This window comes from Rhineura floridana, chromosome 11 (assembly GCF_030035675.1).
Source record: "Rhineura floridana isolate rRhiFlo1 chromosome 11, rRhiFlo1.hap2, whole genome shotgun sequence".
NCBI classification, from domain to species: domain Eukaryota; kingdom Metazoa; phylum Chordata; class Lepidosauria; order Squamata; family Rhineuridae; genus Rhineura; species Rhineura floridana.
This window is the reverse complement of record NC_084490.1, coordinates 5,185,940-5,200,696: the sequence shown is the minus strand read 5'-3', so window position 1 is coordinate 5,200,696 and position 14,757 is coordinate 5,185,940. Positions and strand designations below refer to the sequence as shown.

At 46.0% G+C, this 14,757-nt stretch overlaps 1 protein-coding gene across 2 annotated transcripts in view; it reads left to right on the top strand.

The window, feature by feature from the left end:
- Positions 1–14,757, top strand: part of CARMIL3 (capping protein regulator and myosin 1 linker 3) — an 87,279-nt gene that overhangs the window by 50,628 nt on the left and 21,894 nt on the right. For both annotated transcript variants that reach the window (XM_061589143.1, XM_061589142.1), the window contains exons 12-22: positions 196–282; positions 1,632–1,741; positions 2,618–2,695; positions 2,872–2,948; positions 3,081–3,185; positions 5,519–5,588; positions 10,039–10,120; positions 10,213–10,309; positions 12,516–12,570; positions 14,184–14,356; positions 14,570–14,638. In XM_061589143.1, coding sequence (XP_061445127.1) covers positions 196–282; positions 1,632–1,741; positions 2,618–2,695; positions 2,872–2,948; positions 3,081–3,185; positions 5,519–5,588; positions 10,039–10,120; positions 10,213–10,309; positions 12,516–12,570; positions 14,184–14,356; positions 14,570–14,638 — 1,003 coding nt within the window. The remainder of the gene's footprint in view (positions 1–195; positions 283–1,631; positions 1,742–2,617; positions 2,696–2,871; positions 2,949–3,080; positions 3,186–5,518; positions 5,589–10,038; positions 10,121–10,212; positions 10,310–12,515; positions 12,571–14,183; positions 14,357–14,569; positions 14,639–14,757) is intronic.

Here is a 14,757-nt window from a genome sequence, read left to right as displayed (position 1 = left end):
GGGATTAGGGTTGCCAGGCTCAGGGCCTGAGAATGATAATGTTTTTTCCCATTATAGTGTTGCAAGAAAATCTGCACTTGTCTGAATTTTCTCTTCTCTTAAAGATACAGAATTATTCTCAGGCCCTGAGCCTGGCAACCCTAAAAGGGATTCTTCTGAACTCTTTGCCTCTCTCTCCCTCTGCCCTCTCCACAGGCCTCAGCATCCTGAGCCAGCAGCTGTTGTGTTTCCCCAAGGGCCTCAGCAAACTTTGCCTTTCCAAGACCAGCATCACTGCTAAAGGTATAGTTGGCTTTGGTGGGTGTTTTTGGTGGGCTGAGGACACAGAAGAAAAGGCTCTGGAGTACTGTACTAATTAATTATATTTGTTTACTTCAATTCCTCCAAAGATCTCACAGCAGTGGACATGGTTTTCCTCCGCCCCACACACATTTTTTATCTTCACAACAAACCTATGAGGTAGGCTAGGCTGAGAAAGAAAGAAAAAGACAGGCCCAAAGTCAAGGACGAGCAGAGAGGTTTGAATTGGGTTCCCCCTCAAGTCCAGTGCTCTGCCGCTACCCTACAAGGTTGGTGTTGGAAACCCTTGCAGAGGGCAGATCTGCAGGAAACTCTGGATGGTGTGGGGAGAGACAGAACTCCATCCCTGCCTCCCATAATTTTTGGATTTAAGATTATGCTAATGATCTTTTCTAAGAAAAGCAACATTGTTCTATGCATATGATGCAAATAAAACTATCTACATTTATCTATATTTGTTTTTTGCATGGTTTAGCCTGCTTCTGTTAGCCATGGGGATGGCCAAACAGCTTCACTACATACCAGCCCCACTCTGTTGACATCCCAGTCGTTTCCTGTCCTGCTGCCTCTTTGATTCACCGAAAGCTCATGCTTTTTTATTTTATTTTATTTATTTCATTCCATTTCTATACCGCCCCTAGCCTATGGCTCTCTGGGCGGTTCACAGCAAGCTTTTTGAGATGTATCCTCATAAGGACTGCAAACTTGTTGCTTTGTTTTGTTTCCTTCACGTGAGCTGGGATTCTCAAGATGCTGGCTCTGATACCTAGACTGATTCAGTGTTTGGAGCACAGCAACTGTGAGTGCATGGAGCATAGGCATCACTGTTGTTAGGATATGCGAGGGGGAAAAAAATCTAACACTCCTAGATTTTGATTCAGAAGAAGATCAAATGTCAGCTTTGTCATAAGCTTACTTGGGCAAGTCTTGTGTTCAGCCTCGGTTTCCTCACATGTAAAACTGATGTATGTTTGGATTGTGATTTATATCCTGCAAGGTGAGTGGCAACAGGAAAGCCCAACACTGAATCTTCGCAGTAGCGGACAGAGCTCCTGTACCTTTAAAAGCTGCAGAGAGGGGAGAATTTTGGCACGTGCAACTTCTCAAATCACATTGCTGCAGAGCTGAAAAAAGTAACCCCGCCAAAGAAGCTCTGTTCTCTCCATAACTCTTATGGACACTGGAGCCCTGTCTTCCTTTGCATCTGGCCGCTCTTAAGAATAAGTATCATTACCCTCACAGGGTTGTTTTGAACAAAGGAAGGATCAAATATTCAGAGGACTGCACAAACAACTGATGATGTCAGTTAGGGGGTTTGTTTCCTTCTCCAGGACTCTCCATTCTGTGCCAGACCTTTGGAGCCAATCCGGCCTTCACCAGTTCCCTTCGCCATCTTGACCTGAGCAAAAATCCAGGGTTACTGGGGACCGAGGAGGCCAATGTGAGTGACCCCAGCCTTGCAAAGTCGCCACATGTGGCATTGTAACTTTTGAGGTGTAGAGCCCCTCCAGATGACCTGTTTGGGGGCATTCATCCTGATTTACTTGCACCCAGTCTTTATTAATCATTCATCCTGATGAGGGACTCTCCAGACAGGTGGTTATTTTTCACCATGTTATTGACACAATAATACTGCTCTCATCATGAATTTATACTGGAGTGTCCACACATCATTCCACTTTATCAGTCGTTCTGCAACACCTCCCCAATGTTGTTGCAGTCTAGAAGGGCCCTCTTGCACTTCCAGCGCAACAATTGTGGGACAAAAATACCCCCCACAAACCCAGAACATTTGTGATATAAAATGCTACAGGATTTTAGCAGACACGTCTTTGTCAAGAGATCTCAGTGTCCTGTAATTCTAAAAGCCTGAGTGATCTGACCTCACCTTTCACAGTCCCTTCCACCCCTCAACTGTATATATATGTCCCTGCAACTTAGCATAACATTTTATGCATCTGATAAAGTGGACACGAAAGCATACGCTGTAATAAATTTGTTCGTCTTTAACTCTTGGTTGTTTTTAAGCAATTTTTTTATTTTGTTTATATATATATATATATATATATATATATATATATATATATATATATATATTACAATCCAGTTTGAAGTACAGCTTGTGGGACCTGTAGCCTGCCTGATGTTGTTGGACAACAGCTTGCCCTCAGTCCCAGCAGCTAGCATGCAAAATGGCTAAGAGAGATGCAAGCTGTAGTTCAGCAACATCTGGAGGGCCACAACTTCCCTACCCATGGTTTAAAAACTAAATGTTCACTGTGTTCCTTGGTTTACGATCACATCATTTCCCTTCTAGGGTTTCTATTCATTCCTCGCCCAGCCAAACGCACTGGTTCACCTGGACGTATCCTCCACAGACTGTGCAGTGGATGCCGTAAGGTTTTAAGAGAGCCACACGCTCCGGGTGTGTGGGTGGTGGTGTGGAAAGCATGCTACTTTATGGGCGGTGGGAATGTGGGGAAGACGGTGGCGGCAGCCCAGGTTTTAGTGGCTGAGATTATCACTCACTCCTTGGTGTGGGTTTGTCTGTCTGCCTATCTGTCCCTGTAGCTGTTCAGGGCGCTGCTGCACGGCTGTTGCCCACGGCTTAGCTACCTCAACCTTGCACGAAACACCTTCTCCCACAGGTAAGGAACTGGCTACCCCTTTGCTACCTCACCCTCCCAGGCACCTCTTTCTGGAAGACCCTGTGGCTGGGTCACCTTCTTGACGCTCAGGAATAAAATGGAGGCGTTTGTTTGCTCTGTCTCCCTCTGCAGGAAAGGAAAGGGATTACAGCCTTCTCTCAAGCAGTTTTTCTGCAGCGCCTTTTCTCTCAGCTATGTAAACTTGTCAGGCATCAAAATGCCTGTGGAGGCGTTAAGGTGAGCACATGTGACACCTCTGTCCTGTGTGACTCCAACAAGACTGTGCATGTGTGTATTAAACTCTAGTTGGCCATTAGGTTTTCTAGGTGGTCACTTTTGAGTGCTGCTGTCTAAGGTTGCCAGGTCTCTGGTACATAGGAAGCTGCCTTTGGTTCATCTACTTCAGTATTGTCTACATTGATTGGCAACAACTCTCCAGGGATTCAGACAGGGGATAGACCGAGCCCTCTCTGGACATAACGGGAATTGAACCTGGAAACTTCTGCATGCAAAGCAAATGTTCTGCCAGTGAGCTATAGCCTGTCTTTTCTGGCACCTTTGAGTTTCATGGGGTAGGGTAGCGGTTCCCAAACTATGGTCCATGAGCTGCATTCAGATGGTCTGCAGCATGTCTGCATTAAATATTCCCATTGATTATTAATGGCATTTTTATTACTTCTTTTATATTGTATCATAGTTTGAATTCTGTGAAATGCATATAGTCATACAATGGAATTCAACGTAAAAAAGAAAAGAAATAAAAATATAATTGAAAATCCTGCAGCATCTAGCACAGGGCATTACAGTCGCTACAACAGGAAGAAAAATCATCAAGTGGTCAGCCTATACCATCACCAATTTTCAAGTGGTCCCTGGGGAGGGGGGGGAAAGGTTTGGGAACCACTGGGATAAGGGGTAGTGATCTCAGGGGTGGGTGGGCCTCATGATGCCATGGGGCCACCAAACCATACAAGACAAAAAGCTGAAGCCTAGGCAGGGTCAGGGGTGTGGTCCAGTGGAAATGGGGCTGAACTAGAGATGTGAAGGAAAATGAGAACATTCCTGAGCCGTGTGTCTCTATCCATCTGTGTCTATCTGTCAGTCCATTTTTTATACCGCATTTACTGGACATAATGACTCCCATATGATGAACAGTTGCAGCATTTTAGGGCTTTTTAGTTTAGAGACAAGGCGAGTCAGAGGTGGCATGATAGAAGTTATAAAATTATGCATGGTGCATGAAGAAGGTGGATAGAGAGAAGTTTTTCTCCCTCTCTCATAATGCCAGTCAAAAGAAGTCAGAAGAAGGCTAGGACTGGGGAGGGCAGCTGTGAGAGAACTAGAAAAGGTCCACAGATGCAAAGATGTATCACTGAACACCAAAGTCAGGATCGTTCAGACCATGGTATTTCCGATCTCTATGTATGGATGTGAAAGTTGGACAGTGAAAAAGGCAGATAAGAGAAAAATCAACTCATTTGAAATGTGGTGTTGGAGGAGAGCTTTGTGCATACCTGGACTGCAAAAAAGAGAAATAATTGGGTGTCAGAACAAATTAAACCAGAACTGTCACTAGAAGCTAAAATGATGAAACTGAGGTTAGCTTACTTTGGACACATCATGAGAAGACATGATTCACTAGAAAAGACAATAATGCTGGGAAAAACAGAAGGGAGTAGAAAAAGAGGAAGGCCAAACAAGAGATGGATTGATTCCATAAAGGAAGCCACAGACCTGACCTTACAAGATCTGAGCAGGGTGGTTCATGACAATGCTCTTGGAGGTCGCTGATTCATAGGGTCACCATAAGTCGTAGTTGACTTGGAGACACATAACAACAACAACATAATTCCAGAACTTGGGGACATCCAAGCTGAATGTTGGAAGATTCAGGACAGACAAAAGAAAGGACTTTGTCACACAGCAAACTCTGGGATTTGCTCCCGCAAGAGGCAGGGATGGCCACAAACTTGGATGCCTTTAAAAGAGGATTAGACACATTCAGGGAGGAAAAGGCTATCAGTGCCTATTAGCCACGATGGCTGCGCTCTGCCTCCACAGTCGGACGCAGCATGCTCCTGAATGCCAGTTTCTGGAAACGGCAGGAGGGGACTCAGGTCTTGCTTGTGGGCTTCCCGTGGGCAACTGGTTGGCTACTGTGAGGACAGGATGCTGAGCTAGATGAGCCACTGGCCTGATCCAGCTGCGGGACTGTTCTGATCTTCTTGAGAGTTTGGGGATTATCTAGTCACTGTGACGCTTAGAGAAGATTAAATGCCAGAAACATCGGAGGCTGCCTTGTACTGAGTCAGAGCATTGGTCCATCTAGCTCAGTATTGTCTACACTGACTGGCAGCAGCTCTCCAGGGTTTCACGCAGGGTTCTCTCAGCCACACCTGCGGAGGCCGAGGACTGAACCTGGGGCCTCCTGCAGGCAAGATGGTTGCTCCACCGCTGGGTTCGGCCCCCTCCCGGAAAAGTCCTGGGAAGGCTTCATTCACTTGTCAAGAGACCTAGATTTGTTTGTTGGTTTGTTAAAACAACAACATGTTCTTACGTTCCTCACTCAGGTCTCTTTTCCAAGGTCTGTCAGCCAACACCCACCTCAGCGAACTGCACTTGGACTTGAGTGGATGTGAGGTAAAATAGGGGGGAGGATGTGGTAGGCTTATTGTGTAGACCTCTTGGGGTTGTTCCGGAGGGGCATACATCCTCCCACTCATTCTCTATCAAGGAATGCTACTGAATGGTGGGCGTTTCCCACTGTCACCTATGTGTGGAATTGCAGTTAAGGGCCCCTCCAGACTGGTGGTGATGGGTTTTGTCCTATTGTTTTGTGGCCGTATTCTGCAACAATTATTTATTTATTTATTATTTAATTTCTATCCCGCCCTTCCTCCCAGCAGGAGCCCAGGGCTGCAAACAAAGCGCTAAAAACACTTTAAAACATCATAAAAACAGATCTTAAAATACATTAAAACAAAACAGCGTTAAAAACATTTAAAAAAACTTTTTAAAAGGGTTAAAAACATTATTAAAAAACATATTAAGCCATTGTAACACAGACGCAGACTGGGATAGGTCTCAACTTAAAAGGCTTGTTGAAAGGGGAAAGTGTTCGAAAGGCGCCAAAAAGATAGCAGAGATGGCGCCTGCCTAATATTCAAAGGGAGGGAATTCCACAAGGTAGGTGCTGCCACACTAAAGGTCTGTTTCCTACGGTGTGCGGAACAGACCTCCTGATAAGATGGTATCTGCAGGAGGCCCTCACCAGCACAGCGCAGTGATCGACTGGGTATATAAGGGATAAGATGGTCTTTCAGGTATCCTGGTCCCAAGCTGTATAGGACTTTGTACACCAAGACTAGAACCTTGAACTTGGCCCGGTAGCAAATGGGCAGCCAGTGCAATTCTTTCAGCAGAGGGGTGACATGTTGGCGATACCCTGCCCCAGTGAGCAGTCTCACCACCGCATTTTGTACCAGTTGCAGGTTCATCGATGCAATAGTAGTGCATTGGTGGTGGATTTATCCTGGACCCTCTGTACCTCATGTCACTTTATTAGTTGTTCTGCGACGCTTCCCCAGTGTTACTACATTATTGTTGTCTGGAGGGGCACTCTTGCCCTATGGCACAACAAAAAGGGGGTCAAAAATACCTTGGAACATTTGCTGTATAACCGGTTACAGGATTTCAGCAGGAAGTTACTGGCTGGAAATTAATCGCTATTGTTCAGGTTAAACCCTGACAATATGTCCCTAACAGGATGTCTGTCCCCAAACTTCTGCAGGCGCAAACAGTATTGAAAGTGAGATCGCATATAACCATTGCCAAACAATCTTGAGCACAAATCATCATGAATGCAGAATAAAACGTATCCACTCCTGCTACTCGAGGTCCAAAACCTGAGTTCTTAGCTTCTTGTTCATCATTCTTAACATCTTGAATCTTACCCTGCCATATTCAATCGGCATCCTCTTTCTTCTAAACTAAACAGCATCCATAAATGGGGATTTTGATGACAATGCCATCCTAACAGAAACTTTATTCTCCTTGCCGAGCCCCCATCCCCTGCAACCACCCCAACACCATCATGAGCACAAATCATTGTGAATCCACCATAAAAAGGATGCCTGGAGGAACCAGAACTGTCACTAGAAGCTAAAATGATGAAACTGAGGTTATGATACTTTGGACACATCATGAGAAGACATGATTCACTAGAAAAGACAATAATGCTGGGAAAAACAGAAGGGAGTAGAAAAAGAGGAAGGCCAAACAAGAGATGAATTGATGGAAGCCACAGACCTGAACTTACAAGATCTGAACAGGGTGGTTCATGACAAACACTCTTGGAGGTCGCTGATTCATAGGGTCGCCATAAGTCGTAGTCGACTTGAAGCCACATAAAAACAACAAGGAGAGGCCCTGACTTTTCCTACGTTGGTGGATATAGCATTTTGTGTGTGTACCTCCCACTGTGTTCTGTCCACACTAGTGTATGTAACATAGATGAATGGCTGGCGGAGCAACAATGTACCTAAAGCTGGCCGCTTTAGCAGTGAGGGATTTTTTTCTTAATTGATATTTTAAATAAAATTAAAACACTTTTTCCTTTAAGAGGCTCAACCTCACAGAATGTCACTGCACACATCGAAATCACACCTCCCCAAGCGTAAAGTAGCACTGAGATGATCTACACTCACAGAGGGTGCACTGGTCTTCTATCCATTGCCGGCCCTAACTTTAGGCAGAGTGAGGCAGCCACTTCAGATGGCAGCAGATGCTGATGGGCGGAGAGTGGACAGAGCCGTGTGTGCCACACAACCAGCCCTGCACTCCCTAAGCTTGTTTGTTGCTCTTAGGGGCTATGGAGAACAAGCCTAGCTACTGTGGCAATGTTTTACCTCTACTATGGGAGGCAGCGAGAGCTGGTGTGATGCAGTGGTTAGAGTGTTTGACTATGACCTGGGAGACGAGGGTTTGAATCCCCACACAGCCATGAAGCTCAGTGGGTGACCTTGGGTCAGTCACTGCCTCTCAGCCTCATGAAAACCCTATTCATAGAGTCGCCATAAGTCAGGATTGACTTGAAGGCAGTCCATTTCCATTTTCCATGGGAGGCAGCATGCTTCTGAATGCCAGTAGTTGTGGGATCACAAGTGGGGAGAGTACTGCTGTTGACCTCAGGTCCTGCTTGTGAGCTTCCCACTGGGCATCTGGTTGGCCACTGTGAGAACAGGACGCCGGACTAGATGGGCCCCCTTTGCAAGACTGTTCTGATGTTTTTATGACACTGCCCCATTGTCAGAGTCAAGACTAAACTGCCAGTCTGGTCATCCTTTGTACGTGGAACGAGAAGAGGTGCCATCTTGTCCTTTGCCTCAGGCAGCAAAATGTCTTGAGCTGGCCCTGCCTTTGTTCCTTCCATGTGCACAACCCCCCCCCCACAAAAGCCCCACATAGAAATATAAGGAACTGCCTTACACAGAATCAGGAGAATACAGGGCAACATCATGATAATGAGATCATGTAGATGCCCAGTAAGAAGTGCTGGAATCTTGACATTATTTATTATTTATTGTATTTTATTTATTTAAAATATTTCTATCCCGCCCTTCTACCCTACAATAGGGCACTCAGGGCAGCTACAGTAAAATTGCACACATATATAATAGAATACACAATAAAACGGACTGAAATGGTGCAAGCCCCAAACGGCAACTTAGGAGCCGGTCAACTCCCTTAACACTTCCCAACAAGTTGAGACATCGTTTCCTCCTCCTGATCAGCTCTCTGCGATTTGACTTGGCACCAGCTTGCGGTGTTTGGCTCTGGGTGAGAGAACCCTCCCTTGTCAGATTGATCTTCATCCTGTGTTTTTTCCTCTCCGAGCCTGAGCCCTCGAAACCTCAATGCGTTGTCACGCTGGTGATGGTGCAAAAGTAGCTGCTTTTGCCTCTGGCTACGCCCACCACTGACATGTGTCCCCCCAAGGAGAATGTGGTCGTTGGCCTGAAAAAGGTTCGCCTCTGTTGCTGTTGCCGATAATGATGAATTATGTGACTTCTCACCCACCCAGAGACCCAGGGCAGGTTACAACAGATTAAAAATTCAATATTCAAAACCGTTTAAAACAAATTACGATCACAGGAATAGGAAGGGCCCTGAAAACACATATCTCAAGTGTCAAAGGCCAAGGCATCTTCAACATATTGTAACTGAGTTGTTTCTATGTTTTTGTTTAGTTTTATTGCTGAGTTTTTGATGTTCTTGATGTTTTATATGTTTTTGCTTTGTACGTCGCTCAGAGTGGCTGGGTACCAGCCAGATGAGCGACTAATAAATCGAATAAATAAATAAATAAATAAAAATACAAATATTAGCATAAATTAAAATGCATAAAATAAAATTCAAATACATAAAATGCATTATGCATACACATACGCACCCGTACAAACATGCATGCATGTATATATGTGCATACACATATGAGGGAGTGAGAATATAATAACTTAAAAGATGAATAATAAAAGATAAAAAACTTGAAACAGTGTCAGGCTGACCTGTTAGTCCCATCATCATCATCATCATCATCATTATTCCACCCTTCCTCTCCCAAGTGGCCAGGACGGCCAACGAGAATCAGTAAAAGAATAAAAACTTCTTGAAAACATCTTGAAACAATTATAATACAGATGTAGACTAGGATAAAAGTCTCTACTGTGGCCTTTCTCTCTGTTATTTCAGTATCTGTTATTAATATACTAACAGGCCTCTTACCCATCTTTTACTTTGTGGCAGTGGTGGCCGATGGCTCCATGTCAGTGGGGCAGTGGAATCCACTCTAGGTTTTGGTCTGAACTTTCCAAGAGCTGTCCAAGATGCTTCAGCAGCCAGCTTGGCTAGCGGTCAGGGAAGATGGGAACCGCAGCACCTTGGACAGCTCCTGGAGAGTTCGGACTAAAACCCGGAGTGGATTCCACTGCCCCGCTGGCATGGAGTCTCCAGCCGGTGCTGCTTTGCGCTCCTGCGTTGCCTCTGAGTCGCTGATTCAGCTTCTCTCTCTCTCTCTTTCCTCCCCACTTAGCTGCGCTCCCCAGGGGCCCAGGTGCTTCAAGAGCAGTTGTCTGGAATCAGCGCCTTGAGTAGCCTAGACCTTTCTGACAATGGTGAGTCCATTATGTCCTCCAAGCCTTTCCTCAAGCCCTGCCCTTGCGCTTTCTTCCCAGCATATCCTGCCACTGTCTTCTCCTTGCTCTAGGCTTCGACATGGACTTGCTGACCCTCGTCCCAGCACTCGGGAAGAACAAGTCCCTGAAGCACCTGTGGCTGGGGAAGAACTTCAATGTCAAATCCCGGTGGGTTGGGCCAGACGTCGTCCCTGTGTTGTGTGTGTAATGGTGTTATTCTAGCATTTAGTCACTAGGTGGCACTGGACTTAGCTTGTTTAACCACTTAATCAGTGAGCTCTAAGGTCACTGTACGAAAAAATATAGGTAAAACATAGCTAAAATCCGCAAAGCAATTAAAGAGCAAACATACATAAATTAATTAACATTAAAACCAGTAAAAAAAATTAAATTAATGCAGGTAGCTAAATTGTACCTCAGTGGTTCCCAGACTTTTTCCTCCACAGACCACTTGAAAATCGCGGAGGGTCTTAATGATTTTTTTCCTGCCTGTTGTAGGAATTGTAACATGCTGTGCCAGATGGTGGATGATTTTTAATTGTATTTTTATTGCTTCTTTGATTTCTTATATAGTGTATATACAATGAAATACAGGAAATAAAAGAAGCAATTAAAAATGCAATTGCAAATCAATATAAATCTATAATGTGGTGGGTGTGCCGCCACCTGAGCGCAAACACAAATGCAAACACACCACAGACCAACTGAATGAATGAAGCTCACAGACCACTGGTGGTCAATGGACCACACTTTGGGAACCACTGTTCTGCCTAAAAGATCACATCTCCTGCATTTAACTGAACTCTGTGCTCTGTAGAAGAGGGCATCCTGCAGATCCATCCTATCAGGAGGTCAATTCTGTACAATGTCAGAATCAAGCCTTTACTGTGGTGACACCTACCTTTTGGAACTCCCTCCCACTGCATACCAGATAGGCTAGGGTTGCCATATTCCAGTCCCACAAATCTGGGTGCCCGACCCTGCCGCAGATCGTGAGAGGGAGCTCCCAGGCATAACCCCCCCAGGGCTCAGGCCCGCAACGCCCTCCTGTATGCTCCACCTACCTCTTCCTTGACATAAATGCTGGTCGCTCTGCGGGCACAACCCTGCCATCAACCAAGATGGCGGCTGAGGTTTCCCTAAGGGACTGATGCCCCTGCCGCCATCTTGGTTGATGGCAGAGAGATGCGCATGTGGCACACTCGCATTGACCAGCATTTATGTCAAAAGAGAGGTAGGTAGGTGGAATGTGTGTGTGTGTGCCAGGGCCTGGGGCAGGCTAATGCCAGCCCTGAGCACTGCCCACCTTGCCCTTCCCACACGCCTCTTTTCTTTTCTCCTCACCAGTGTCTGCAGCTCGGTGCCCGCCCGGAAACTCCGGGCCACGTAATGGGCTAAGCGGGTTCCGGGTAGCAGGGCTATAATCTGGGTAAAACCCGGCTAACTGGGCAATATGGCAACCCTAAGATATGTGCCTTCTGCGATATCTGCTAAAGACATTCTTTCAACAAGCCTCCAAAAATCTTTATCCCAGTTGGTATCTGTCTTGGATTTGAATTGGTTTTATGTATGTGCTGTTGTTGTTTTAAAATGTTTTTATGTTTATCATTCTTTTTTTTAAATTTGTTTTTATTTTTGCAATTTTTAACTGTTTTTAGACATTTTGTTTTGTATATATTATATTGTAAATCCCTTTAGGGTGCCTCATGGGAAGCAATTCATAAATGAAATTAATAATGAATTATTTGTGTAGGTAAGCTTATTGAAATAAAAAAGTTTTCAGCAGACATCTAAAACAATATAGCCAAGGCGCTGGCTTAATGTCAATAGGCAGGGAGTTCCAAAGCTCAGGTGCTATATCTGCATTTGGTTGTATCTGAGTCTAGCAAACTAGTTTAATCCTCATTACTTCCCCCTTCCCAAAACGAGCATGGGAGCTGTAGTTCAGCGAGGGTCGGCGTGCTTAGGGAACATCCTCCCACTCCCACAAGTACAGTTGTTCCGTAATCGGTAACAATGACAGTTCAGCAGTTTCACATTTTGTAGCTCTAGCATGCCTTCAGTCTAACTCACCAATGGAAGTGCATTTGGAAGTAAATACAAGGGCATCATGTGACACAAGGGGACCAATAGGGTTCCACGTGGGTCTATAAAGCCTCAGAGGCTGACTTGGCTCCGCAGTCAGAACAGGGCATCACTTGAAGTGTAAAGCTGGCCTCCCTCCCTGCCTGCCCACTCAGTGCTCTGAATCACGGCTTCTAAGCCTTCCTATCCAAAATATGAGAACTCATCAACCGGACTAACTTTTTTTTTTTTTTGTGCGTTTCCTTTACAAATGTTCTCTTGTTTCTCAACATGACATGTCTCCTCCCAGAACCTTGGAGGAGATCCTTCAGAAGATTGTGCAGCTTATCCAAGAGGAAGAGTGTGTAAGTTCTTTGCTGGGAGAAAGAGGAATTTGTGGGATGTCTGGGCTGAAGAAGGGGCTGGAGGGTGCAGGTGTTGAGTTACAAACTGTGGGCAGGGACAGTGTGAGGCACGGCTGGGCCCTTGGGGACCATTCTCTCCTGAGCCTGCGGTGCCGTAGCACAACACCCCCTCCTGATACAGTCCATAATAAGCCCACATGCATACCCCACCTACTTCTTGCATTGGTATGTGTGCACGCCCGCCATCAACCAAGATGGTGGCAGGGGCGTCATCCCCTTAGGGAAGCCCCTGCTGCCATCTTGGGTGATGGCAGGCATGTGCTCGCAGTGTGCATGGTGTTCACACTGACAGGAGAGGCAGGTGGGGGGCACATGTGGGCTTATTGAAACCTGTGCTGTCTGTATGGGGAGTGCCTGGGAGCTACCTCTCCATGATCCATGGCAGCTTCAGGTTGCAGGACCCAACACAGCCATGGATCGTGAGCATCACCCTCCCACACTAAGAAGAGCCCCTTCAGGGCCTCTCTGAGTTGCAAGGGCCCTCAGCCAGGGCCCAACCTGGCCTCCCTGTGGCGCCAGGCCTGCCTGTGGGCAAAACAAGCATGATACCATGTGTGGGTGTGCGAGGAGTGCTTTTTTGGTAAAAAAATGAGGTGCTGGTACTCACATCTTGATAGAAGTGCCATGGACCAAATGGCTGACAGTAAAAAAAAAGAGGTGCATGTAGTACTCCCTACCAGTTAGTACTGTCACACACAAAAAGCCCTGTGCGTGTGTGTGACTGGATCTCCCAACTTTTTTCTTTACTTCCAAATGGCAAGGTTTGTTGCTTGTCTTTTTTTCTTCTAAAATTTTGCCAGGGAAATAGCACTGGGGGTGCAGGTGGTTTAACCATTATCCCCAGCTGTTTCCTGATATAAATTGACACCCCACCCACCCCAGACACACTCAAAGCTACTGTTACCTGCTCAGGGGGAGGGAGAATGCTGAAACCTGTATTTGTGCCTATATTATTTCCCCAGGGGGGAGATTTAGACTAGAGAAACAGCAGTGAGGGAGGGGTTAAATTCCCCCTTCCTCCACCCCCAGCACCAGCACTGCTTCCCAGATCAAATGAGCAACACCCTCATCCTCCTTCACTGCTTGGGATTAAAGGGGGGGGGAATTGGGAGATATTACCAAGATATTACCAACCCCTCCATCAGGATTGGTTTGGCCCTGGGTGTGAACTGAGGGCGCTTCCAGATTGCCACTGTTTTTGGGTGTGATTCAATCACATACTGGCAAGTTTAGGTTTTTGCAATTATAGTTGATTGGGCAACAAATCTGCTTCTCCCAAAGAATGGACTTCTTGTAGTAAGGAAAGTGATGGAAAGTGCAGGATACTCCTTGCTTTGACGCAACGTTGTCTCATCTCCCTGCAAACAAAATCAGAATGAATGCTCAATAGCCAACATTGTCTAACCTCTCTTCAAGCAAATCAGGATCAATGCTCAATAAACAGGTCCTCTGGACGTGCCCTGGATGGACTGAGGGGGAGGGTGTGAGGCAGGGGGCTCTGTTGAGGGTCTGCGACCCATACTCAATCTCTTCTCCTAAACTGTCACCCAAAGTCCTTGCAGTCTTTCTCTGTTGCCGATTCCCGGCTGAAAACCCGCACCAGCATCCTGATCAACGCTCTGGGCAGCAATACTTGCTTGACCAAAGTAGACCTGAGTGGAAATGGCATGGAAGACATTGGGGCGAAGATGCTCTCCAAAGCCCTGCAGATCAACAGCACCCTGAGGTGGGTTGGAATCAAAATGAGAATGTGATGTAATGGAGTATCCTGGAAATTGGCTCAGGACAAGGCTTTACCATGTAGCAGAGGATGCTTCCTATAACTCCACTTTCTGCCAGCACAGGAGATGGGAAGGGACTCTATTGCTGGGGGTATGTAAGGAATTCACAGGCATAACAAGAGACGGTATCACGACCGCAACTTTTTTCTGCTTTCCAGGAGTATTTCCTGGGACAAGAACAACACAACTGCACAAGGCTTCCAGGACATTGCCCGGGCTCTGGAGAAGTGAGTGACTTGAGTGACTTGGTCCTCCCACTGGCGGATGTCCTCCTATGGGCATCATCATCACCATCAACAAACGTTTCTTGGTCCACGTTGGGATGAAACAGAATCATGTCCTACTT